This window comes from Homarus americanus, unplaced genomic scaffold (genome assembly GCF_018991925.1).
Source record: "Homarus americanus isolate GMGI-L3 unplaced genomic scaffold, GMGI_Hamer_2.0 scaffold28, whole genome shotgun sequence".
Taxonomy (NCBI): domain Eukaryota; kingdom Metazoa; phylum Arthropoda; class Malacostraca; order Decapoda; family Nephropidae; genus Homarus; species Homarus americanus.
Genome location: NW_024742238.1, coordinates 516,249 through 539,615, shown reverse-complemented (window position 1 = coordinate 539,615; position 23,367 = coordinate 516,249). Strand labels below are relative to the sequence as shown.

Below are 23,367 nucleotides of genomic sequence, written 5' to 3'. Positions count from 1 at the left end.
CTGAGCTATTATTTATTACTAAAAATATAAATACAGGTTGTACTTCTCTAGTCCGGCATTCTGTGGTCCGGAAACTCCCGTGGTCCGGAACGATTTTAGTTTGTCCAATAGGTAGATAAGCAGCTTTTTTTTTTTTTTTTTTTTTTTTTTTTTTTTTTTTTTTTTTTTTTTACTTATCTGAATTATTATTATTATTACAGGAGTATTAAATTTTTGCCCCTCAGGCCCCAATGTGGGTCAGTGACCTATGCCCGGGTGGGCTAATCCCCTTAAAAAAAAAACAAAGCCGCGGGAAATTAAGGTTTGTTTACATCCGGCAGTTCGGCTGCTCTCTCTCTCTCTCTGCTTGTCTATACAGAGTACAACATTTAACCCTTCAATATATATGAGCAGTAAATAAGTGTTGCTTTCATATTCTTATGTAGAGTAATGACGATATGTTTTCACATGTGCGCACTTACATACGCGCAGTCTCACTTTTTTTTTACCATTAATGGTTAGCTACTTATATTGTTCCATTTATTAACATTAAATAACATTACAGGTACTTCAAACAACCATATTAATTTTTTTACATTAATTTTACTACAGCTACAATCAGGGTCTTATTTTCTTCAGTTTTATATGTAGAACCAGTCAGTCACTGGTTTTGTAAGCTTTACATAAACAATGCCGGCAGCCGTCTCGTCTCATCGTGTGTTTTAATATTCCACGTATTATTAATAAATTGTATTGCTAATTTTGCACACAAACATAATTCAGTAAAAACAAATTCAGAAACATTAATTAAAATATATATGAACAGTAAATAAGTGTTGCTTTCATATTCTTATGTAAAGTAATGACGATATGTTTTCACGTGTGCGCACTTACATACGTGATCTCTCTTTTTTCTTTACCATTATCGTTAGCTACTTCTATTGTTCTATTTATTTACATTAAATAACATTACTTAAAACCACCATATTAATTTTACTACAGCTACAACCAAGGTCTTATTTTCTTCAGTTTTATATGTAGAACCAGTCAGTCACTGGTTTTGTAATCAACGAAAACAATGCTGTGTCATTTCCTAGTATGTTTTAATATTCTACGTATTATTAATGAATTATATTGCTCATTTTGCACACATAAACATTAATTCAATAAAAAAAGACATTCAGTAATAAACAATAATGAATCTTTTGTACATAAGAGAAATGATGTTGTTTACACGATTATGCACGTCGTCTGCACGTTGGCGGGCCGTTCAAACCCGTCGAAATTCAAGTTTCCGCCGTCAAAATTTTTATTTATTTTTTTTTGTGTTCCAATAAAATACGTTGACTTAAAAACTCGCGAAATTTGAGAAGCCACTATACGACATTTAACCCTTCAATATGTCTTCAAAGAGACCATGATGCAGAGAAAGTGGTGCTGGTGCTTTCAAGCATAAGCACAAGTCACTATCTATCCAGGAAAAGGGTGAATTTCCATGGTCCGGCAATTTCCATGGCCCTGCACCGGTCAGGTCCTGAGGTTGCCGACTAGAGAGGTACAACCTGTATACTGTTTTCTCCCAAACATTTCTCTGGTAGGGAGGGAAGGTGGGGGGTTGGGGGTAGGGAGGGAGGGAGGGAGGGACCCAGCGAGCGTGGGAAGAGGGGGGGAGCGTGAGGTGGGTATTTTGATTGACAGATTGTGTCTGGGTGAAGATATTTGTTTGTTTTATCACATAAAATTCATACAAATTACCCGGCCAGAATATAATTTACATTGCTGGAATTGCTACAAGATGGTGCTCGTTTTAAATATAAACATCTTAACATTTGCATTAGACATACAAATTTTAGATGTAATTTATGGAGATCATGAAAATAAGTAAATATATTATCTTTTGTGCAAAATACAGGTTCACAATCCCTTATCCAAAATCCTTGGGGCCAGAGGCATTTCAGATTTCAGAATTTTTTCGGTTTTCAGATTTTTTTTTTTTTTTTAAGGGGATTAGACCACCCGGGCACAAGTCACTGACCCACATTGTGGCCTGGGGGGGGGGTGAAAATATAATAATAATTTTAATAATAATACTAATAATTCATAGGTCAGGTCATGTTTCTCACTCTTAATCTTTTTTCATTCTTGTATTTCTTTGTTTTTATTATTATTATTATTATTATTATTATTATTATATTAATATAGTATTATTGTTATTATTATTATAAATTTTATTATATTTTATTATTATTATTATTGTTATCATTATTATATTATTTTGGTGTATTTTTTAATTAAAATTTTTATTTACTATGAATAATTATTATTATTATAATTATTATTATTATAATTAGTATTACTATTACATTTTCGCCCCCCAGGCCCCGGTGTGGGTCAGTGATCTATGCCTGGGTGGGCTAGTCCATGTTAATAAAAAAAAAAAAAAAAAAAAAAGTTTTGCCCCACAAAAAAAAAACCTTTCGGTTTTCAGAGCTTTCCGGTTTTCGGAATTTTGGATAAAGGGTTGTCAACCTGTACTATTACCTTATTGTTGTAAAGTATAAGTACAATATTGTACTGTATTTCAATACAATCTGACTGTTTACAGAATTCCATAAGTTATATGGTTTTCCAAATAAGTTAAAGCTGTGAACATGGCTTGTCAGAGATCATCAAAGTCTCTGAAGATCGTTCTAAGTAAAAAAATGCACGAAGTCGACGCATGCTGCGTGCATACCGTGACTACAGAGATCAATTGTAGCAGCTTTTTGCACTGGTAATAGCCAATTCCAGCCTTCATTCTCTACACACACACAGAGCAGACGAGTTAAACAAACACTAGTAATCATGCTGTCACAGACATTCTCCCCAACATTTTCTTCTAAAATGTCCAAATAAATGCAGTAAATTTTTATATGAGAGAATAATGTATTAATGGTATAAAACAGATTGGTTGTGTCATGTTTGAGCACGATGATGTATGTGTTGAGAGTTTGGCATTATGTATGTGTGTTGGAGAAGGTTTGAGCACTATGTATGTGTTGGAGTAGTGTTTGAGTACTATATATGTGTTGGAGAAGTGTTTGAGCACTATGTATGTGTTAGAGAGTGTTTGAGCACAAGGCCCCCCCCCAATTTGCAGTTTTACTCAGGGTCTCTATTATGAGACACTCTGGATGTACCCAAGAATGTCTGTGGGTAGTTCTAAAGTTGCCAGCATTTATGCAGCTGGGACGGAGCCATTCGTTCTGGAGACAGTAATTTCCTTTACCTGTATTGTAAATATGTGTGTGTGTGTGTGTGTGTGTGTGTGTGGGTGTGGGGTGGGTGTGTGGGTGGTGTGTGTGTGTTTACACACATATATATACAATACAGTAAAAAGAAATAATTGTCCTAAGGGCAACACAAAATGAATATACATTTCTTTGTACACAAGTAAAAATGTATCCCCCCCACCCTCAGTCCGCAAATGTTATTCGCTGATTTGGCAATTCACAGCCATTTTGAGAACCTAACTCTGTGTGTGAATTTGGGGAGCCCTTGTACTGTAATGTGTGTTGGAGTACTTATTGTGTGTTGGTGTACAGTAGCCTCCGATGACAGCTGTGTTCCAGACCACTCAACTTTTCATATTTAAAACCTTGTAAGTTAATTTAGGACCCAATTCAATTTACGCCCTATTTCATCTCAGACTACATTTGCATCAAAATGTAATTCCAGATTCTCGACTCATTTACTTGGGTTAGGGGACTCAAATCCAGCCTAAGTCCGACATGCAGCCTCCACATAGACAAAAAAAAAAAAAAAAAAAAAAAATTTAATAAAAAATCTTCAATGAAATACAGTACAGTAAAAGTAATGAATAATGATGAATGGATACAGTACAGTGAAAGTAATAAATAATAAGGAATGGATACAGTGTGACTGAGCACTTACCCTTTAATGTAGTCAGCTGAATGCACATGGGGCCCCCATAATTTTCTAATTATACATGGAGACTACATTAACTGGAAACGTTTCGGTATAGAAAATGCGTGTGTCATTTAAATTTTTATTTTATTTATTTATTTTATTTTTTTATCTATATCTGAGGCGGTCGTAAGTCCCGACGGTCGTAAGTCCACGTAGTCGTAAGTCGGGGTCTAGGTGTATAATAAAAATAAAATTTAATTAAATTTTCATATAAATAATAACTAAATCCTGATATGTATTATAAAAAAAAAAATACTGTAAAAAAAAATGAAGAGCGCCTTGCGCAAAGAAATTGCCTTGCTAATGAGTAGTAAACAACAGTCAGAGCTTGGCGGGCCTTTTGTTTTCACGCATCTGTCACAGGAACAAGAGAAAAACTTTCTCAGGTTTCTTACAGCATTTTTGCATCCCTATTCAACATAAACAAGAGAGCAACAGATGGTAGTGTTGTTTCAAAAGCTAACAGAAAGTGTAGAAGCTTAGCTGAGAAACTAGATGTGTTAAAATGATACGGAAAAGGTGAGAGGTCTGTGGATATTATATGGAGCAAGCAATGAACATATTTTCTGAAGTGGATCCATTAACAGAACAAAGCGTTAAAATTTAAATAAACGCAAATGACCTCTACATAAAGATGTATAATGAGAAAAGAAAGCAGCTGTGCAAGGTTCTTTCAACAGCTTTATTATTCGAAGGCCTAAGCCGTCAACTTCAGCTACACCATCAAATTCAGCATCATAAGCAGCTTCAACAACAACTTCAGGTTCAGTATTTTCAGCAACAGCTTTATGGAAAGCTACAGCTTCAGCCAGAGTTAAACCTACATCTTCAGCCAGAGTTAAACCTGATGACTTCGTCATCTGAGTAAAAACTCGCACAATATTCATTGGCTGTCCTTATGTTTTAGACTTTACCACCATTGGTGAGTAGAATTTTTGTTTTACATATGTAACTAATATTTAAAACATATATGAACAGTAAATAAATGTTGCTTTCATATTCATATGTAGAGAAATGACGATATGTTTTCACATGTACTCACTTACTGTTCAAACCTTTGGCGTTCCCAATTGTCTCGCTTTATTTCTTTACCATTAGTGGTTAGCTACTTATAGTGTTCCATTTATTAACATTAAATAACATTACTTAAAACATACATCCAGGTATTCAATTTCTTAAAATTAAGTTCAAAGATTAATTCAATCAAATACATATTCAGTAATAAACAATAATGAATCTTTTGTACATGTTCTTAAAAAGATAAATGATGTGGTATCCTTAAATGCGTACGTATATGTTGGTGTTCCCAATCCATTTCTTTTTTTTTCTTTGCCATTAGTGGTTAGCTACTTCAATTGTTCCATTTATTAACATTAAATAACGTTACTAAAAGCATATATTAATTTTTTTACATTAATTTTACTACAGCTACAACCAGGGTCTTAGTTTCTTAATTTTCTCGTGAGAACTATCGTCCTGGTCACCCGGCTGTAAACACAAACGAAAACAATGGCGTCTCATCTCCTCTTGTGTGACCATATTATTACTCATTTATATTGTTTAAGGTGCAGTCAGAAACATTATTTAAAGAATATAGTTTGCAATTTTCATTAATTGTATTGTTTTCGGGGGGGAAAAGAGGGTAAAAAGCCACACAAAAGATATGAAAAGGTCACACTTGGGAATGCATCTCATTTTTATTGCTTTATTTTAATGGTAATTCATGATTCGCGATACGATGATTCAACTTACACTGCAATATATGAGGACCCATTACCGTCGTTATTCAAGGCTTTACTGTACTATGTGTGTTTGAATACTTAGTGCGTGTAGGAATTCTTAGTGTGTGTTGGAGTTCTACTGCATGTGTGTTGGAGTTCTACTTCATGTGTGTTGGAGTTCTACTGCATGTGTGTTGGAGTTCTACTTCATGTGTGTTGGAGTTCTACTGCATGTGTGTTGGAGTACTTAGCGTGTGTTGGAGTTCTTATTGTGTGTTGGGAGTACTGTATATGTTTGAGTACAGTGACCCCTCGTTTAACGAACGCCTCGGTTAACGAAATTTCGGTTAACGAACTGCCTTCCATATGGATCTTCAATTCGGTTAACGAACAAAAATTCGGTTAACGAATTTCTTACGAACCGACCTCAACATGTTTTTGCTTGCACTGACCGGGCAACCAGCTTTAGTATCAGTCCGCCAATACATTAATTGGTTCTAGGGCTTAAATTCCTTACTATTTTAGTAAATATCAAGAAGTTTATACTATTCAATAATTTTAAAAGTTTAATATTCAATTTTTTAGTCATTTTAACAATTATTGAACATAATTGAAGGTAAAGTGACTAGTTTAATGCGCGGCATCCAGCCTCTTAACACAGCAAACAGGCGTTAGTCTCTCTCTGTTTTCACTGGAGGTAACATCTTGCTTGAGACTCTCTTCAACTAAACGCTTTTTTTCTGTGATTCCAAGCAAATTATTGGTCATTTTGAAATATATTTTACATATTGACAATATATAATGCAGTGCAGTGTTGATTTAAAGAAAATAATCTTGACTTCCACCAAGAGAACTAAAATTTTATGGGTGAAATGGTGCCATGGGGTGACTTCTCTTCCACCCCAATGCCTTCTCTTCTTCCTTCTCCTCCACCCCCATTGTAATTCCCATCATCATCATCCAGGAGCCTTCTACATACACACCTCAAAGTAAGTGAACTTTTCTACCATTTTTGTTGAATTTAGGAAATTTTCGGTGAGCTGGAACCAATTACCCAAAAACCCATTGAAACAATGGTTTCGGTTAACGAACTTTTCGGTTAACGAACGACCTTCTGGAACGGATTGAGTTCGTTAACCGAGGGGTCACTGTATTTAGTATGTGTTGGAGTACCTATTGTGTTGGAGTACTGTGTGTTGAAGTACCTTTGTGTGAGAATACTGTGCATTGTGTTGTACAGTACACTCTCAATTTAATGGAATCTGATATAAAGAACTCTCGACTTAGCAGAAGGAATTTTTTCCATTATTTTTCGCTAGATTTAGTGGATTAGTTTGCTAAATTAACATTAATTCCATATATCTGCTCACACCTATGGAGACACCTCAGACACATGATATGTACATAGAAACATGAGAAACATTAACGGCTTACTAAAAACTAGGGGGTTTGGTGATTGTTTTAAATTTTTTCTATTTCCAAACTTTTTTCTAATTGATAGCCACACTCTTTTGACTTTCTCCCCCACACCACTTCCTTGCTGAGACTTCTGAGAGACTTTTGGCATTATGTCTAAGCACATTAGTTAGTTGACTGAGGTACACGGAGAGGTAGCAGTGAACAACACATGTGGTGGCAGCAGGACACAGACTGAGCGAATGTAAACAAACCCCATGCGCCAAGCCGTGGAATTTAATGGAATCACACTTGATTTAGTGAACTAGTTTGTCAAATCAAGCAAAAATAACGGAAATTTGATTTTGCGGAAATTGTGATTTTACTGAAAGGGGTGGCTCAAATTAGCTTGTTAAATGAAGAAAATATGGTAGTACTATGTGTGTTGAGGTACTATATATGCATGAGAATAACTGTGCATTGTGTTATGTGTTGCAGATTTGATACAGTGCGCCTTTGCCAGCAGAGGTGTAAGAAGAATCAAGCGGTACTAACCACAGCATATCCTGATACCTACCCAGAGGTAGATGAACTGGTAGTTGAAGGTAAGATATTGCTACATCCATGAAACCATATTTCAAATTAATTAATGAAAGTAAGTAATAATAGACATTTTAGTTTATACTCTTTCTTTCTGCATTACATTACAAAAAAGAATTCATAGTTTGGTAAAAGTAGATTTATATAGTAGAACCTCGATACATCAGACCACTGTCAGAAAAAAACGAATCTATGGCTTAGGAGGGTGGGGGGGGCAGAGATAGCATAAGAACAGAAAATATAGAGTCTGCAATAGGCCGGTTGGCCTGGCAGCTCCTGTCGAGAGTTACTACCACTCTCTATCATCCATGAATCTATCTAGCCCCCTTTTAAAACTTTCCAGCGTTCCAGCACTTATTAAAAAGTTGTTAAGCTTGGGGACGCTGTGACGTTCCGCGAGTAAGGGCAGCGTGCTGAGCCGAGAGAGTGTAGCGCAGCCAGACGAGAGCGGGTGATGCGCTACAGAAAGTAGTCCGTGACCACACAAAACGACGTAGTATCGGATCACCAGGAAATTAAACGAATTTTTGGTCTCTAAAGTTTAGCGACGTAATACCGAAACAACATTAAGCGTGACGACGTTATACGAGGATGCACCGTACATGTGAAGGCACGACTCAGATTGAGACTGAGAATCTTGAGACAGTGAGACACGTGCCACACAACAACCACACACAGACATGCAACCACATGTACGAATACACAAACCGTGCAGGCTGATGCTCGATTTTCCAGACCTTTTAAAATATTTCTGGTGAATAAAGGAGCGGTCCAGAGCACCTCAGAAAGTTCCAAAAAAGCAAATTGCGAAATATTGAAGTCCAATTTATCGAGGTTTTACTGTACTTCCTTAAATTGATTATTCACATGCTATCCTATTCTTTTCTTCAACTCACCTCAGCTGCTGAGACTTTTGAGGATGGCTCTAAGGACTTTAAAGGTAATTTTTGTGACTAGGAACATAAAAGTCATTTTTATCATAGGAACCATTCACTTCCAATCTTCATAATTTACAGTTTTCTGGGTATCTTGGAACATTACCCCACACATTAGGCAAGAATATATGTCTGTGAATAGAGTATGGTTATGGTGCTTAGAGTAGCTACTTTAACTTTTTATTGTGAATTAGAAATGGAAGGATTACAAATATGGTGATAGAAAAATGTGTTTTCATGTAGCATTTAAAATAAATCACTTGTATTTTTTCCAGAACCTTGTAAACAACCAGTGGACCCTGGACCATGTAGAGCAGCCATTCCATCCTGGTACTTTGACCCTGAACAAGAACGCTGCATTGGCTTCTCATATGGAGGCTGTGAAGGCAATGCCAATAGATTCCAGTCTGTTGAGTTTTGTGAGCGCCAGTGTGGCAAGTACCGTCGTGAAGGTAAGATTTTAAATCCTAACTGAAGAGGTGATGTGCAGAAGAGAAGGAATATAGTAGAGATAGGTTAGAGTGAAGGACTGCTAGAGTGTTCATGTGAGAAACAGTAGTACATATTTATATATGAAAGGTAAAGTTGTGCTTGAACTAAACATTACATGAAAGGAATTTGCAAGTCTTTGAAAAATGCATGCATTATTAATATATTGCATGAATTAATTAGAAGATGCATGCAAAAACAAGCACTTAACAAGATATGTGATTAATGAGTAGATAGTTCAGTTATTTAAAGTGAATATATTTAAATCTATTAATTTGCATTTTTTACTTCGCATGGATTGTTGCAGATGTGTGTAAGATGCCACAAAATTCAGGACCTTGTGATGGATCATTTCGTAAATGGTACCATGACCCCTATGTGCGTCGATGTAAGCCTTTCTTGTACAGTGGCTGTGAAGGAAATGGGAACCGCTTCTCTACAGAGAATGAGTGTGAGGCAGAATGTATCTACCATGATACAATTCCGCTTTTTGGCAATAACACCCAAGAAGCTAAGATCAGTAAGAGTTCTTGAACTCATTTAAGTTTTGCTACTTTCTATTTATTTTTGATCATAGAATTTATTGTGTGATTAATTGTAACCTGACACAAAAAATAATCAGCTATTTATTTTACCAGAACCCCAATGACTCAAGTACAGTATACTTAGATTTTTTCTCAAGTGATTTTTTTTTTTAAATCCTTACATTCATGTACAGTAGATCAAAGTAGTTAGTGCAGCCTCTAGATTGAGTTCTATCTAGTATTGTCCAAAAATTCCTCATGGCTCTAGTGCGTCACAATATAATATCGAAGGCAAGATTTATGATTTACGGTGACCCCTCGTTTAACGAACGCCTCGGTTAACGAAATTTCGGTTAACGAACTGCCTTCCATAAGGATCTTCAATTCGGTTAACGAACAAAAATTCGGTTAACGAATTTCTTACGAACCGACCTCAACATGTTTTCGCTTGCACTGACCGGGCAACCAGCTTTATTATCAGTCCGCCAATACATTAATTGGTTCTAGGGCTTAAATTCCTTACTATTTTAGTAAATATCAAGAAGTTTATACTATTCAATAATTTTAAAAGTTTAATATTCAATTTTTTAGTCATTTTAACAATTATTGAACATAATTGAAGCTAAAGTGACTAGTTTAATGCGCGGCATCCAGTCTCTTAACACAGCAAACAGGCGTTAGTCTCTCTCTGTTTTCACTGGAGGTAACATCTTGCTTGAGACTGTCTTCAACTAAACGCTTTTTTTCTGTGTTTCCAAGCAAATTATTGGTCATTTTGAAATATATTTTACATATTGACAATATATAATGCAGTGCAGTGTTTATTTAAAGAAAATAATCTTGAAATACACCAAGAGAACTAAAATTTTATGGGTGAAATAGTGCCATGGGGTGACTTCTCTTCCACCCCAATGCCTTCTCTTCCTCCTTCTCCTCCACCCCCATTCTAATTCCCATCATCATCATCATCATCATCCAGGAGCCTTCTACATACACACCTCAAAGTAAGTGAACTTTTCTACCATTTTTGTTGAATTTAGGCAATTTTCGGTGAGCTGGAACCAATTACCCAAAAACCCATTGAAACAATGGTTTCGGTTAACGAACTTTTCGGTTATCGAACGACCTTCTGGAACGGATTGAGTTCGTTAACCGAGGGGTCACTGTACAAAAATAATTTGCAAAATAGAGTAACATATTGGTTTTTGCATGAGATGCTCCAGTAGTAACATCTTTAGCATAAGATACTGGTACATTATTTTTGTTTCTGTTTTCTCTCATATAGTTTCATAAAAAAGAAATTTCTTAGATTTGATGTTACAGTAAATACTAATAAGACGCTTTGCACCATCCTCGGATGCAAAAAAAAAAAAAAAAAAAAATATATATATATATATATATATATATATATATATATATATATATATATATATATATATATATATATATATATATATATATATATATATATATATATATATATATATATATATATATATATATATATATATATATATATATATATATATATATATATATATATATATATACAGTGAACCCTCACTTTATGCGGTCAATTGAACCCACGGAGGCCCTCGTAAAGTGAGAAACGCGTAAAGTGAACAACATAACATATGAGATTAAATGAAATAGAGACCGGCTGACCCCCAAACTCCACTTTTTCCGACACAATATCTATGTTCTAGTAAAAATAACATCTTAATTTTATGATGGTACATGCACACAATTAATATTTCATAGAAATAGAGAAATACAGTCGCCAAGTTAATGTCCATTCAAATAATGGACTCAACCCCCTCCCCCCTCTTCTCACACTCGCTGGCTCTTCCCTCTCTAAGAAATGTTTGGGGGAAAACCACTAGATTTTAAGTTATAGTAATAAATAATACCTGAAACTAAAGTTAGGATAATATAATTGACATTGCTGGATTCCTTGTAAGACCAGGAATATTTTGAATATAAATGTCATATATTTTGCACAAAAGATAACATATTTACTCAGAGTAAACAAAATACTTACATTAGATCTAAAATTTGTATGTCTAATGCAAAATCTTTGATGTTTATATTCAGAATGATCATCAAATTGTAAGAATTCCAGTAATGTAAATTATATTCTGGCCCGGTAATTTGTATGAATTTTATGAGCTAAAACAAATATCATCAATAAATAAACACAATATACTTACCCAAATACTATCTGTCAATCAAAATACCCCACCTCCCCCCCCTCTTCCCACCTGCTCCCTGGGCCCCTCCCTCCCTCCCTACCCCTCACCCCCACCTTCCCTCCCTACCAGAGAAATGATTGGGTTATAACAGTATATTTACATTTTTAGTACTGTAATAAATAATACCTCAAACTAAAGTTAGGATAATACAATTGACATTGCTGGATTCCTTGTAAGACCAGGAATATTTTGAATATAAATGTCATATATTTTGCACAAAAGATAACATATTTACTCAGAGTAAACATTATATCTAAAAATTTTATGTCTAATGCAAAATATATGATGTTTATATTCAAAATGATCATCAAATTGTAAGAATTCCAGCAATGTAAATTATATTCTGGCCGGGTAATTTGTATGGATTTTATGAGCTAAAATAAAAATCTTCAGTTAATAAAAAAAAAAATATTCTTCACACGGTAACAGATGGTCGGTCGCCGGTCCCTCCCAACCCCCCCACCCCCCACCAACCGTCCCTACTAGATAAATGTGTGGGAATACCAGACTGTTTACCTTTTTAGTAATAAATAATAAATCAGACTAAAGTTAGGATAATATAATTGACATTGCTGGATTCCTTGTAAGACCAGGAATATTTTGAATATAAATGTCATATATTTTGCACAAAAGATAACATATTTACTCAGAGTAAACATTATATCTAAAATTTGTATGTCTAATGCAAAATCTATGATGTTTATATTCAAAAGGATCATCAAATTGTAAGAATTCCAGCAATGTAAATTATATTCTGGCCGGATAATTTGTATGAATTTTATGAGCTAATTAAAAAAAATAATACTTCACCCGTGTAAAGGGGTACACCCACCGCGGATTGTAAGCATCCTGGGTTCTGGCAGGGCACCGCGTAAACGTGGAAACGCGGAATGTGGGACCGCGTAAAGTGAGGGTTGACTGTATATATATATATATATATATATATATATATATATATATATATATATATATATATATATATATATATATATATATATATATATATATATATATTATATATATATATATATATATATATATATATATATATATATATATATATATATATATATATATATATATATATATATATATATATATATATATATATATATATGCTATCAGGGGTGAATACAGACTAGTCTGTACTCACCCCTGAAGATGTGAATTACACGAAAGCGCTTGGGAACTTCGTGTTTTCTTCTTTCCTTGTGGTTATCAGCATATACCTAGATCACACGCACCTACAGTGATTTACTTGCATATATATATGTGTAACTTCAGAAAAAATAATTCTTAATTTTTGGTGTTATAGATTTGTAAAAAAATAGTTAATGGATCATGGAAATGCAAGACCACCTAACTAGGTAATTTTTGGACTGCTACATAAATAGTTTCTAGAGTGTGTAAATATAGTGAAAATACCAGTACCTGTACTTACCAGAAGTGGATCAGTTCATCCCAGTACCACCCCAATGAAAAAAACAATTGTGAAATAACATTGAAAACACGAAAATGGGCAGAGGGTAGTGAGGAGGGATCAGGGAAGACAGGGGGATAAGTGGTGGTTAGTGAGGAAGGGTCATGGGAGGCGGGAGGACGAGCTGAGGTGGAGCAGTGTTTGCAACATCACAGTCATGAAGTTACTGAGGGACAAGGGGAGGAGAGAGGTGTACCCTAGTGAGGCCCATAGTTACCACAAATAAATTTTCCCCATTTTAGTAGCCACGAGGTTGTATATTCCTGACAAAATACCAGCACACAATTTGAAAACAAAATCAGGATCCACCCCACATCGATTGCTGGGGTTAGTACCCTACTGGGAACACATCGATCAATGGGCTTAGTACTTTAAGGGTTAAACTTGCTTAGAGGGTTGCTATCCAACCAGGAGATAAAGCAATATACAGTACAGGGTAATTTGTTAAGAATTCAGTTTTTAAGCAACCTTGTATTATTATTTATTTTCTATATATTTATTTTAATTTTTTTTTTATTATTCATAAGTAAGTCATTGATTCTGTAGATATACAATACTAAAGGTAGTGTCTTTCTATAATCCCTTTTGGACTAGCAGATTCTAAGCAGGTTCCAGGTTTCTCAATACTAGTATATTATGCATACCTGCAGATGGGAATGTTATGCATTTTGTGCCAGTGCCATGGAGTGTCTATGATCTAAGCAGCTCAATCCCTTCATAAACTAACCTTGCATGTTTTTTACTTTAACCATTTTGGTCCTGCAATGCCACTGTGTTTGCACCCTCTCAGGTATGCAAGAAATGTTAGGTTTGTTGTGGTTCAGCAGCTATTGTGGCCACACTCTTAACTGTCACTGCTCTCCCTATACAGTATTTATATATATTGTCTATTTTAGACTACAGAAGGGCGACATGTGACTAAGCAGAGTTTACAAGAATCTCAATGGTCATTACTCAGTCAAACGTTCACAATTATTTGGTGTCAGCAGATGGCCACCCAACTAGAGGTTACAACCTCAAGTTAAAAAAAAAGCTATCAATACAGAAAACTACCACAGCTAATTTCTTTGGATTAAGAGACCCCTAGAATTACATACCAGAGAGTGTTGGGACAGTACCAAGTGTGTTCTTAAAGTCTAGACTTGACCAACATTGACACTTGTTGAACTATATTCAAGAGCCTTTTGCATATCCAGTACTTACCAACAGTGTGTAACAGAAGTGATCAACTGCCCAACCAAGTAACCTGTCAAGTGGGAAAGTGGTTGAAGTAAAGTAGAATGTAAAGTACAGTACTCTACCAATACACCCAATACACCGAAAAGATAGTTATGTGGCTTCCTATAAAACATGAGGTAAATCTTATTTGCACATCCTTGAGAGGTCATTCAAATTATGGTAGATCAGGTTTGCAGTACTGAAGTGGTTGGTAATTAAGGCAGTCACAAAGCTACTGTATATAATAATTATTACTGAAATATCAACTTTAATTTCTTTCATAGACTTGTGTATGGATTTTTTGTGTTAATACTCTTGCCTAAGCATTATGTAGCCATTGAATAGTGCTTTGACATCCAGTGAATGTTTATGAGATAGAAATAATTATAATCTACAGCTTTTAACAAATGCTTTGATAACTGCAGTATTGTTCATGCATAATGTTTTTAGTTTAATTTGGTATCTTCTTTAGTATACAATGAGGCTATGAATTAACCATCTCTTCCCTTACTAGTGATATGTGAAATGGATGCAGATGCTGGGCTATGTACAGAAGGCTACAAGCGGTGGCATTTCAGCAAAGAGCAGGGCTCTTGTATTGCATTTAGGTATGGCGGGTGTGGTGGAAATCGAAATCGCTTTAAGCAATTTAATGCTTGCACCAAGTTCTGTGCTACTGCCATCGAAAAATACCATGGATGTAAGTCTTAGTGTCAATAGTACTGCAGCCTTCATATTTTGCTTGGAGTTAGTGTAGGGAGAGTTTTTTTGTTTTTTATATTTTTTTATATGTCTTTTTTTGTATTTTTTCTTATTCTATTTTTTCCATATTATTTTTCTATATGTTCTTTACTTATTTTACTTATTATCTTTATGGTAGTTTTTCTTTTATTTCTAATTGTTTCTAAGTTTTATTTTCTAATTCAATTTCTCAGTATTTTTGTTTTCTGTTATATTTCTCGTAATTGCTTGTCCCCTATCTATTTATATTCTGATCTTGGGCTTACCTGGGAAACCCCCTGTTACTTTACAATCTTCAATACTCACGGTAGCTGCCACCACCCAGGTTTTTCTATCAGAATATGCTGTACAACATAACATTAATCTCTTATCCATGTGGTAGTAACATGACACTTGGGTGGTAGTAACGTGGCAAAGGCTAGGCTCGTGGGTTCTGTTGTATACAGTGCCACAACTTATGGATACTGCAGTAGTAATGAAAGCACAAAAACATTAAGATTATTTATTGCAATGAAGTTGAGTATAGGAACACTTTAACAGAACACAAACACATAACTACCTCTTGGGGTTCACTCAAAACTTGGCCAAATTTACATTAACACTGGTGCAACTTATAAGTACCACTTGGCCTTACCTCCAGGTTAATACCAACAATTTTTAAATTTAATAGAAGCAATGTTCAGTAGAAGCTACATATTACAACTCACTGTAACATTCTACAACTGTGACACAAAAATAAGGAGTCTTCACCACTTGAATTCATTACAACTTGTACTAATACTTTATATCACTCTTAAAACCCTTCACAAGGCTGATTTTTGTGTACGGTAATTATTATTACTCTCAGTACTGGGGATACAAGTTACTTTGGCACACACACTTATCACAACTCCATAACACAACCTCACCTCTCGTTACTTTTTCAATGTTATACCTTTTAACACTCTTTACAACACAGGACACTTCGGTGTTTATATTTTCAGTGAGAATAATATACCTCAGACTGATACATACAGGATGAATTACCATTGGTCTTATGCCAGCTTGGATCCAAACATTGCTGTTCGTTCACCTTTCAGTGAATCCGCAGCAGAGCTCTCACTTTGGAGCTGAATTCAGGCTTCGGTCTGTACACCGTACACTGCCACACCCTTGGGTCTCAGACTCAGTCCTGGTTTACTCAATACATCCTGCCTGCACTGGTCACCAACTCCCAGTAGCCCCAGCAACACATGCAGTACCTGTTATACAGAGAATAAAGCGCTCAAAGTCATATATATACAGTATATAAAGTTGAAATACAAATGTCACACAATTCGTCTTGTGCAAGTAAATGAATGTAACATGAACACTGAACACATAATAAGACGTTCAATTACATTAAAACATGAACACTGATATTTTCAACAAAGTTCAACTAAGTCACTAAATTTGCTTAAAATGACGTTGTCAGACACTGAATAACACTTATTATACATTAAATATGGTGTTCAAAGTGCTCTCTATTGGCTAGTAGAGTAAAACAGTTGTATTACATAAAATATTTATTTGTAGGTCACGCAATCTTTTCCAACACCTACATATACATTCTTTCATTACTTATGAAATTTAACTTTTTTATGGTCACACAACTTTATATAAAAATTATTCCAGCTTTTGAAATTTATTCCTGTATTTTATGTGAAGGATTATCTCACTGAGAGAAGTAGCATCTGATAATAGACAGCAGGTTCTTAAATCTTTCATGCTGATGCCAACTTAGTGTTTTGTGGACCAACACTACAACTACACATAGATCATGTATTAATCACAGAACAGTTTGTGAGTACAGTAGAACGTCGATTTAAAGCGATTCAATTTAAGATGATGGATTTTAAGCAACACCCACAATTAAGGACAACGTTTTAATTTAAAGCGAATCTTTCCTATTTTGCGCGAGACCATCTGGCGCATCATATTTTAAAATCCGTGCCTAATGTTTCTCTGGGTACGCTACACTGTCCTAAGGGCAAAGCTGTACTGTACATGTACTCAAAATAATGTACTAAATGATTACTAAAATTTTTGTCTCGTGCAAACTATAGCATGATTATATTAAAATTAATCACTATCTTATAAGAATTCCAGCAACGTAAATTATATTCTCCCTGGTCACTTCTGTGACATTTTATAAACAAAAAGCAAAAACTTAATCTAAAGGACATAAATAAACAAATAAATACTTCACTAGACCTTTTTTTTTTCTCATTTTTATGGGGATTAGCCCACCCAGGCACAGGTCACTGACCCACATCGGGGCCTGGGGGGCGGAAATGTAATAATAATAATAATAATATTAATAATATTAATTATAATAATAATAATAATAATTCAGATAAGTAAAATTAAAAAAATAATAATAATTAAATAAAAATAATAAAATAAAATTGCTAATAATAATAATAATAATAATAATAATAATAATAATAATAATAATAATAATAATAATAATAATAATAATAATAACACTGCAATAATAATAAAGAACCACAAAGAAAAAAAATAAAATAAAATGTGAGAAACAATATATGTATGTTGTGTTGTCAATGGTAAGAGAAACAATTGAGACCCTGCAATTGTGTGTAAATGAGGCAGAAAGTCAGATCAGCAACCTGGGACTTGGTCACAATTTTTGTGATGCCATATGGCAGCAGGGTCTACCATTAGACAACACATATCTTGCCAGGCAGTAGTACCTTCCCTTCCTCCCTCCCTCCCTCCCCCCTCCCAGCCAGGGTTTGGTGGTTATACAGTAAATAGGGTTTATGTTTTTTATCTTATATGATATCACAGACTAAAGTTAGGAGAATATAGTTTGCATTGCTATAATCCTTGCAAGACAGCGAATAATTTGAATATAAACGTCATATATTTTGCATAAAAGATAAAATTTTTAGCCATTTGCAATTAGAACTAAAATTTGTATATCTAATGCGAACTATACCATGTTTGTATTCAAATTAATCACTATTTTATAAGAATTCCAGCAATGTTAATTATATTCTCCCAGGTCAGTTTAGTGATATTTTATAAGAGAAAAACTTAAAGTCACTCTTAAGGACAGATAAATAAATAAGCACTAGACCTTGGCATCAACTGTCAAACATATCACCTCACCTCCCACCCTCCCCCCCATCTTCCCAGCCAGTAAACAGACCATTTTGCATCCCTTAATTTTAGCTGTGTTGATTTATGAGTGTTTGTTTTAACATAATACTACAAAAAACAATGTTTTGTTTATTCTAGGATATGGGCTGAGGTGCATCTGGGTAGACTCTCAGTCTTTTTAGTATTTTGTTTCTCTCAAGTACCAAACTAAATTATTCCATTGAAACAACACTTCGATTTAGTGCGAATTCGGTTTAAAGCGACCTCTCTTGGAATGTATCTCACGTTATATCGACGTTCTACTGTGCAGTAATTCCTATTCGTGCTTCTCTATTTTTCATCTTCCCTTCTTACACTGATAAAATTTTAACCATTACCATATCAGTAGGATCTCAAGTTTAGCGAGTTTTAGATTTGAGATTCAAATGTTTTGTGTCACTTTTAAAATTTCCAGCTTCTGAAGAATAGCGATTTTCATTACCGGTTTGGTGAGTCAGTGGAGAGTGGGTAGCGTGCATTGTCACAGTCCTTTGTTATCCGCCATGTTTTTTGTTTACTGCAGTTAGTTTGAATGAGCAAGAGCGAGCAGTGCAGTGACCTTGGATTATATAACCCATTGTGCTTATGTTTCGTGAGATTCTTGTGTAACCATTAATGATTCTTGTGCGTTAATGATTCTTGTGTATTAACGATGAGTGAGGTGCATAATGTAAATGTTGGGAGTGGTTCTGGTGGTAATGATGGCCATAGAGGTCAACAAGGAAACCCTTGAAATGAAACGAGAGATGCTTGTGATGATCAAAAGTGGTGCTCATACCTGTAAAATCATGCGTAGGTTCAACTGCCCCGAATCAACCATGCGTTTCCTTAAGAAAAACAAGGAAGTCTTAACTCCTTCTGTGAATGTATTCTCAAGATTTTCAAGTAACAGGACGTTCTCCGATACTTCACAACGAAACTTACTGCTTGTTATCACAGAACATTACCTTCACAAGTGGGTGGAAAGAAGAAACCATAAGCAGGGTGGCCTGTCTGGGCCACACATAAGGCATCAAGCACATGTTTATTACACTGCAGTTGCACAGAAGAAGTGCATTAACTCTCCACCACCATTCAAAGCTTCTGTTGGTTGGTTGGCAGCTTTTAAGAAGCCTTATGAAGTCAAGTTTGCCCACTACCATGGGGAGAGTGCATCGGCTGATGTCATAGCAGCAGAAAAATATCCACCTGTTTTTCAAGCTCTTGTGAAAGAGGGTGGTTATTGCTGAGGCCAGATCTTCAATTGTGATAAAACTGGCATTTTCTGGAAGCGCTCACCTAAGACCACTTTCATTGCTAAGGATGAAAAACAGGCAAGGGGTGTAAAGACTTCAAAGGACATGATTACTGTTTTATTCACAGCTAATGCAAGTGGAGAGTTCTTGATGTAACCACTGGTTGTTATCTGTGCTGCCCGTCCTAGAACCTATCATCAGGCCAATATGTCGCAGCATAATGTTTATTGAACATCTAATAAAAAAGATTGGGTTACAACATCTTAATGCACCAATTGGTTTGACAAGCACTTTGTTCCTGACGCCCAACAGTACTGCCGGAGGAAGAACATTGATTTCAAAGTGTTCCTGGTGGTGGATAATTCTCCTGGACACTCTTTATGTACAAGTTATCTTCCTTCCTCCTAACACCACATCGCTTCTGCAGCCACTTGCCAAGAATTCATCAGTAACATTAAACTGTTCTACTATCAGTCACTCTATAAAGACTTTCGTCAGCAGACAGACTCATGAGTTGAGTTACAACAAATCGAGGCAGTACTCTGACAGTGACCAGGCTCTACCAGCACCAGCTAACCAGAAGGAGGAGGAGATGGTAGATGACCCGACTCCTAGCACCTCACACGCACCACCCCGCAACCATGAAGTGTTATCAGTTTGTGATTTTTGGAAGAAATATAATACAGTAGATACTTGCCATTCTCGAATTCGACAATTCATGGCAAGCAGATGGTGGCAAGCTTACAAGCCTCTTCCCCCAGCACAATGAGTCACCCCACGCAGCATCTCGTATTATACTCTCAAAAGTTTAATGTTTTTGTGTGAAATGACCCCCTAAATGACTGCCTAGTGTCGGTGCTGGTGGAGTGAAATGTATAGGGCTGAAGTCAGGGGATGAGTGCTGCCGCGGCTGGACGGTTGTTTAGTATAGGTATACAGTAGTGCACAAAGATAATATAAGTTGCTATTCACGTGGTGTACATTAATATAATCTTTTTCTTTTCTATTTTTAATTTCTTTTTAATCATTTTTTCGCCCTTAGTCCCGTTGTGGGTCGATGACCTGTACCCGGGTGGGCTATTCCCCGTAAAAAAAAAAAAAAACCCTGGAAATTAACCCCCGCGAATAACTAGGGTTTACTGTACTGTATTAAAATGTAGTGGACAGAATTGTTGAGGCATGACATAAGATTAATGTTGCAACAGTGTTACATGAATGGAAGCCTTTGTTCGCTAACTCCAAGGTAAGTGGGGCAGAGCAGACCGGGGCAAACGAGAAGAGGCAGTCTGTGGCGGCAACAGTAATGGACACGGTCAAGGCAGCATGATCAGTCCCAGCACGGATTTTCGGATGTTCAGATTGAAGATTTGCAAGAAATCATTGGTCAACATCAGCAGCAACTGACAATTGAAGAAATGTTAGAGGAGGATGAAGAACAAGAAGAACCGCAAGCAACACGAGAGGATGACGTAAAGTCTGGTGAACCCACAACATGCCAACTGACTGAGATGCTCACTACCATTGCATGTCTCAGTGAACAGCTAGAAGAATACAATACCAGGCCTCATGCTCAGAACTATATCTGCCCTGTCATTGATAAGGTTTTGGAGGAATATAAGGCTTTGTACAAGTCCCGTGTTAATGCTTATCAGCGGGCCCTTATTACTCGGTACCTGCACAAGGCCCAGCCTGTTATTACTGCCTTGGCAAACATCACTTTAGAAGATGATGATGGCACCACCTATAATGTTATTGAAATGTTGGGTGACTTGCTGGTGGAAGAGCTACCTCAAGACTTTGAGGGATTTGATGCTTAGGTTAGAGGAGGTGTACAGTAGATGAGGGCGCAGGGAAGAAGCAGTAACCAGCCCTCCCTGTCTCCGAACCCATCAACCAGCCCCATCAGGTATTTCACTGACACCATCAAGATAATATATTCTACACTAATCAGGATCTTATAAAAGGAAAGTCAAGAACCATGGGTTTCCAAGGTGTAACAAACAACCGTTAGAGATTGACATCTCTTTACGGTACTACGAAAATAATCACAATAATTGACACCACTCACACAAATATTAAATAAACAATTAAGGGAGTCAAACAATTAAGGGAGTCAAACAATTACGGGAGTCAAACAATTACGGGAGTCAAACAATTACGGGAGTCAAACAAAGTACAGATATTTCCTCCGGCTGCAGATGAATACCCTAACCAGCCCGGTGGAATGTTCATTTAACGCGGTGGTCCTCTCTCGGGGAAGGTCCAGGGCAGCTTCCTCACTTGGCGTCGGTGTTGGTGGGCGATGTCTTGCCACACAGGAAGAGACGCCAGGCCACGGACAGTGCATAGGGCGTGGAGGAAGTGGCGATGACGTGGCAGCCACAGTAGTAGTTGGAGTAGGTGTCTGGAGATTGACAGCTGAATAGTGAAAGACTGGGGAATCAGTCCATGAGCCCCAGGAGCCTCAGATGAGTACACAACCAGAGTTGAAATTGAACAGCGGGGGAAGTCCAGCTGTGACGCTGGCTGGCTAATGTCTGATGTGCAACGAGGCGGCAGTGACCTTCTCACTCTGTCTACCCCCACCTAGTGGAGCCACGAACAAGCAAACCAGCGGCGGACAACCATCCCGCTCGTTACCGCCCTTACATACAGTATAATATGTATGAATACATTACAGTAATGTAATTTTCTGGGTGGGTTGTAGGTCATTATAGGGGGGTTTGGGTGACACCACAGAACTGATTAGGCTTTTTTACATGTATTTCAACATCACTCATTTCGCGATTTTAAATTTCACAACGCTAAAACCAGTACCAATTAGTCGTGAAACTTGAGATCCTACCATAATGCTTTATAAAACCACTTTGAGGGAACATTGCATGGAAACATCAGTACTGTACTATACTTACAGATACTGTATAAAAGTTTGGTTTATGCAGTAATAAAATTACCACCTCTGTTAGATATTTAACTAATTTGAGATTTGCTTATTTATTTGCTTTTGTTAACAGTATTTTATTTGACAGCACCTTACTGCAGAATACAATGTGTAACTCTTTTTCCCAATTTTTGTGCTGTTACAATGTGTTAGGTAATGATATTGTATTTTATAAGTCATTAAAATGTGCTCTCACCTCCATAAATGTGCTCTCACCTCCATATGTTGTTTTAACAGTTGGGTCTACAACTACTGACCCACTGTCAACCCAGTCAGAGCCATCAGGCTTCACACAACCTGATCAGTGTAAGGACTCAATAATTGCCTGCCAGCTACTTCAGGTATGTAATTTATCACTTCACGTGTGTCCCACTTAACATAATACAATAGATGCATTAAAAAAAGTATTGAATTGAGTGTAAAAAATTCCCTTAAACTCCCAGTTTTCAAATTAAGATGTGTTCCAGGCATTTAATAATGATATACTACCGTGGATTTTGTTTTCACTTTTGATCTTTTTTATTTTTGTATTTATAGTTCTTTATTATTATTATTATTACAGCATAGTCTCGGTTTACGCGGTCAATTAAACCCGTGGATATAAAACCGAAAAACGCCAGAGTAAATGAAGTAACAGAATATATGGGAGTAATTGAATAGAGATCAATACCCACGGAGCAATACGTAATCGGTTCAAATGAT

At 36.1% G+C, this 23,367-nt stretch overlaps 1 protein-coding gene across 10 annotated transcripts in view; it reads left to right on the top strand.

The window, feature by feature from the left end:
• The window catches only part of LOC121876639 (papilin-like), a 267,725-nt gene that overhangs the window by 182,862 nt on the left and 61,496 nt on the right, over nucleotides 1-23,367 (top strand). For 7 of the 10 annotated variants that reach the window (XM_042381925.1, XM_042381926.1, XM_042381924.1 and 4 more), the window contains 5 exons: nucleotides 7,563-7,669; nucleotides 8,875-9,051; nucleotides 9,396-9,608; nucleotides 15,077-15,262; nucleotides 22,903-23,006. In XM_042381925.1, the coding sequence (XP_042237859.1) occupies nucleotides 7,563-7,669; nucleotides 8,875-9,051; nucleotides 9,396-9,608; nucleotides 15,077-15,262; nucleotides 22,903-23,006 (787 nt within the window). The remainder of the gene's footprint in view (nucleotides 1-7,562; nucleotides 7,670-8,874; nucleotides 9,052-9,395; nucleotides 9,609-15,076; nucleotides 15,263-22,902; nucleotides 23,007-23,367) is intronic. The other 3 variants (XM_042381929.1, XM_042381928.1, XM_042381931.1) reach the window with 3 other exon arrangements.